This window comes from Bubalus bubalis, chromosome 16 (genome assembly GCF_019923935.1).
Source record: "Bubalus bubalis isolate 160015118507 breed Murrah chromosome 16, NDDB_SH_1, whole genome shotgun sequence".
Lineage (NCBI taxonomy): Eukaryota > Metazoa > Chordata > Mammalia > Artiodactyla > Bovidae > Bubalus > Bubalus bubalis.
Genome location: NC_059172.1, coordinates 36,220,672 through 36,226,320, shown reverse-complemented (window position 1 = coordinate 36,226,320; position 5,649 = coordinate 36,220,672). Strand labels below are relative to the sequence as shown.

Here is a 5,649-nt window from a genome sequence, read left to right as displayed (position 1 = left end):
CAAACCAGTCTTGAGAAAGAAGAATGGAGCTGGAGGAATCAACCTTCCTGACTTCAGATTATACTACAAAGCGACAGTCATCAAGTCAGTATGGTACTGGCACAAAAATAGAAATATAGACCAATGGAACAAGATAGAAAGCACAGATATAAACCCATGCACTTCTGTATACCTTATTTTTCACAAAGGAAACAAGAATATGCAGTGGGGAAAAGACAGCCTCTTCAATAAATAGTGCTGGGAAAATTGCACAGCTACATGTAAAAGAATGAAATTAGAACACTTCTTAACACCATACACAAAGATAAACTTAAAATGGACTAAAGACCTAAATGAGAGACCAGAAACTATAAAGCTCTTAGAGGAAAACATAGGCAGAAGACTCGATGACATAAAACAAAGCAAGACCCTCTGTGACCCACCACCTAGAGTAATGGAAATAAAAACCAAAGTAAACAAGTGGGACCTGATTAAACTTAAAGGGTTTTGCACTGCAAGAAAGCTATAAGCAAGGTGAATAGACAAACCTTGGAATGGGGGAAAATAATAGTAAATGAAACAACTGACAAAGGATTAATTTCCAAAATATACAATCAGCACATACAACTCAATACCAGGAAGACAAACAACCCAATCAAAAAGTGGCGAAAAGACCTACACAGACATTTCTCCAAAGAAGACATACAGATGCCTAGCAAACACATGAAAAGATGCTCAACATCACTCATTATTAGATAAATGCAAACCAAAACCTCACACCAGTCACAATGGCCATCATCAAAAAGTCTACAAACAATAAGTGCTGGTGAGGGTGTGGAGAAAAGGGAATGCTCTTGCACTGTTGGTGGGAATGTAAATTGATACAGCCACTATGGAAGATGGTATGGAGATTCCTTATAAAACTAGGAATAAAACCACAACATGACCCAACAATCCCACTCCTAGGAATATAACCTGAGGAAACCAAAATTGAAAAATACACCTGTATTCCATTGTTCATTGCATCACTATTTACAACAGCCAGAGCATGGAAGCAACCTAGATGCCCATCCACAGATGAATGCATAAAGAAGTTGTGGTGCATATACACAATGGGGTATTACTCAGCCATAAAAAGAACACATTTGAGTCAGTTCTAATGAGGTAGATGAACCTAGAGCCTATTATACAGAGTAAAGTAAGTCAGAAAAAGATAAATATTATATTCTAGTGTATATATATACAGAATCTAGAAAAATGGTTCTGAAGAATTCATTAATGGGCAGCAATAGAGAAACAGACATAGAGAATAGAATTATGGACATGGGGAGAGGGGAGGAGAGGGTGAGATGTATGAAAAGAGTAACATGGAAACTTACATTATCATATGTAAAATAGATAGCCAATGGGAATTTTCTATATGACTCAGAAAACTCAAACAGGGGCTCTGTATCAACCCAGAAGGTGGGATGGGGAGGGAGATGGGAGGCAGGTTCAAAAGGAAATGGATATATGTATATCTATGACTGATTCATGTTGAGGTTTGACAGAAAACAAAAATTCTGTAAAGCAATTATCCTTCAATAAAAAACAAATTTAAAATATATAAATTATGAAAAGGAATCACTGAGTTATACACTTAGAAGACTCTAATAAAACCAAAGTAATTCGTTACTAACCTTTTCGTAATTTCAATTGGTACCCTGAGAGAAGTACAAGATAAAAGTTAGCCTGCTAGAGGTTTTCAACTCTCTAATATATTAGGTCCCTCTTTCTTGACAAATATTCTCACAACTCTGTTCCAAATTTGCTTTGTCCTGACCCCATAAATGACTGGATTTAAACAAGGAGGAACAACTACATACAAATTGGCCAGGAGGATGTGAATGTAATGAGGAACATTTCTACCAAACCGGTGTGTCATAAAGGAGAAAAATGCTGGTGTGTAAAAGGCTAAGATGACACAGACATGTGAACCACATGTGCTGAGTGCTTTGAGTCTGTCATCCCTAGAAGGAAGGTGGAAAACAGTTTGTAGGATCTGAACATAGGAGAGGGCAATAAGGAGCAAGTCAAATATCAGGGTAGCAATGGTAAATAAGCCATAGATGATGTTGACTCTTATGTTAGCACAGGCTAGACGAGCAATTCCCATATGCTCACAGTAGGTATGAGGAACAATATAGCGTCCACAAAAGGGAAGCCTTTTAAGAAGAGGACAAAAGGGGATGGCAAGGAGGACTGGCCTCACCACTGCAACAGAGGCCATGATGGCTACCATTTTGTTGGTGAGGATAGTGGTATACCTCAGTGGATAACAGATGGCGACAAAGCGGTCAATTGCCATGGCCAGGAGTACACCAGATTCCATTCCCGTGTAGGTGTGGATAAAGAACATTTGGATGAGGCAGGCTTCAAAGCTTACCTTCCTATGGTTGAACCAGAAGATGGCCAGCATTTTGGGTATGGTAGAAGTAGACAGACCTAGATCAATAAAGGAGAGAAGAGCCAGGAAGTAGAACATGGGTTGATGAAGGCTCTGGTCTGTCTTGATTACAAACAGAATTGTGATATTCCCTACAAGGGCTATCAGGTAAACAACAAAGAAAGGGAAAGCAATCCATATATGGAAATCTTCCAGACCAGGTACACCCAGCAGAAGGAAGGCAGAAGGATGCGAGGTGGTATCATTAACAAAGGACATTCTGCTGAAAATTCTTGGAGGATGGTCTGCTGTCTTCTTCAGTATTTCTGGGGAGACATGAGGGAATATATATATGGTGGTTGAATGTCACTGTATATATTTATATAGTAGAATAACAATAAAATTATTGAGAACATAATGGAAGGAAATTAGGGCCCTATTAAACTTAACTCTCAAAGATATTCAAATTATTTTTGTCCTGTTTAAAATTCCACATAGATGTTATAAGTTGCACTTCTCTGATGTTAGTGTGGTATAATGATTCATAATCATCTCTGTGTGGATCACAATAAACTGTGGAAAATTCTGAAAGAGATGGGAATACCAGACCACCTGACCTGCCTCTTGAGAAACCTATATGCAGGTCAGGAAGCAACAGTTAGTACTGGTCATGGAACAACAGACTGGTTCCAAATTGGGAAAGGAGTATGTCAAGGCTGTGTATTGTCACCCTGCTTATTTAGCTTATATGCAGAGTAGATCATAAGAAATGCTGGGCTGGAGGAAGCAAAAGCTGGAATCAAGATTGCTGTGAGAAATATCAATAACCTCAGATATGCAGATGACACCATCCTTATGGCAGAAAGTGAAGAAGAACTAAAGAGCCTCTTGATGAAAGTGAAAAAGGAGAGTGTAAAAGTTGGCTTAAAGCTCAACATTCAGACAACGAAGATCATGGCATCTGGTCCCATCACTTCATGGAAAATAGATGGGGAAACAGTGGAAACAGTGGCAGACTTTATTTTTGGGGGCTCCAAAATCACTGCAGATGGTGATTGCAGCCATGAAATTAAAAGACTCTTTCTCCTTGGAAGGAACGTTATGACCAACCTAGACAGCATATTAAAAAGCAGACACATTATTTTGCCAACAAAGGTCCATCTAGTCAAGTCTATGGTTTTTCCAGTAGTCATGTATAGATGTGAGAGTTGGACTATAAAGAAAGCTGAGCGCCAAAGAATTGATGCATTTGAACTGCAGTGTTGGAGAAGACTCTTGAGAGTCCCTTGGACTGCAAGGAGATCCAACCAGTCCATCCTAAAGGAGATCAGTCCTGAATATCCATTGGAAGGACTGTTGTAGAAGTGGAAACTCCAATACTTTGGCCACCTGATGTGAAGAACTGACTCACTTGAAAAGACCCTGTTGCTGGGAAAGATTGAAGGTGAGAGAAGGGGACGACAGAGGATGAGATGGTTGGATGGCATCACCAACTCAATGGACATGAGTTTGGGTAATGTCTGGGATTTGCTGATGGACAGGGAGGCCTGTCCTACTTCAGTCCATGGCGTCACAAAGAGTTGGATACAACTGAGCAACTGAATTAAACTGAACTGAACTGAACTGAATCATCTCTGAGGTCATTCTTTTGTGGAATGCTCACCTACATCTGCTAATATCAAGTGAAAATCCTTTCAATAATCGTAACTTGTATAATATTTTCAAGTTACCTTGGTTACCTAGTTGAGCAGTACAAAAAAGAAAAGCCTCCAAAATGTTATTTTTTAAAAAGCATAAGTATTGGATTAGGAATTTTTCCTTATAATGGTCAATAGTGTTATTTGCTCAGTCATGTCTGACTTCTTGAGAACTCATGGACTATAGCCCACCAGGTTCCTCTGTCCATGGAATTCTCCTGGCAGGTATACTGGATTGGGTAGCCATTCCCTTCTTCCTGACCCAGGGATTGAATCCAGGCTCCTGCCATCTGAGTCATCAGGGAAGCCCCATAATGGTCATTGTAGTCAATAAAACATCCACTTCTTAGGCTTATTTGCCTGTCATAGTCCCTTCTCTCTAGGTGTTACTTTTTTTTTATTTGGCTTAATAGACTGTGTTTAAATCTGTATTTTAGTGAAACTATCGTTTATGGTGTGGTTGCAGAATTATTAGTATTTTTATACTTTTACAATAAAAAGCTGTGATTCTACACATGTACAAATGTGATCATCTTAATAGAGGTGGGGAAAATAATCATTTAATCCCATATCTATGTATTATATTAAAAGAAAAGTTTTCAATAGAATAGGCAAGGCATAAATCTTGTTCAATTAGGCAAAAGGAATCAATGAAAATTCTGCAGCCAATATCATAATGAATGGTGGAACACTGAAATTTTTTCCCCTAGGATTTGGAAAAAGCCAAGAATATCAACAAACATCAATTATATTTAATATATTACTGGAAGTAACAAGGTCAATACGTCAAGAAAAATGTACATAAATTGTTAATTTACAACTAATATTTAATTTATCAATTACTCAAATATAAGAATATATTTTATATTTGTTTTAACAAAATACTGGAAATTGAAATTTTTAAAAACTAAAATTAAATTAATTAAATTTTGCAATTTTAAATTACAGTTTTATAAAACTGTCACCTTCAATGACATCAGAAACAGGGAGAACTTAGCAATAAAGTAGTTAAAATTATAAAACATGACAGAAATGTTAAAAGACTTAAAAATTTGTTTAACCTATAGTTTAAAAGACTGAAGTCTGTTATGATATCAGTTATTCCTAAATTCATCAGTAAGTTTAGAACAGCTTTGTTGAATTCCAAGAAATTTAAGCTTCATCTAACTTATTTTAAGAATACCTTCATTGGGAAAAGAATAACAAAACTTGATGAAACATACTATAGAATTTCAAACTTATAAAACTATAGTAATCAAAACTTATAGCATTTGTGCAATGATAGATAACTACAAGGTAATGAAAAGAAATAAACACATTTTACAAGCTCAGTTGTATTTTATCAAGTGAAAAATGTGGTAATTCAGTGAAAATAGGATAGTTGTTTCTTCCAGTAATCTGGTGCAATTGAATATACTTATGAGGCAAAAAAAGAACTTTGTCTCCAACTTCACAACATATGCAAAATTTTAATTATACTTCTAAAATAGACCTAGGTTAAAAAAAAAAAACAGATCTTAAATTCTGTAAAATTTATAAAAAGGAGAA

The 5,649-nt window shown here is 36.6% G+C and overlaps 1 protein-coding gene across 1 annotated transcript; it reads right to left on the bottom strand.

The window, feature by feature from the left end:
• Window positions 1–1,723: 1,723 nt before the first annotated feature.
• LOC102409756 (olfactory receptor 52E4-like) lies at window positions 1,724–2,683 on the bottom strand. Its single transcript, XM_006040888.4, has one exon. The coding sequence runs from the start codon at window positions 2,681–2,683 to the stop codon at window positions 1,724–1,726; it is 960 nt and encodes a 319-aa protein (XP_006040950.4).
• Between the last annotated feature and the right edge of the window lie 2,966 nt (window positions 2,684–5,649).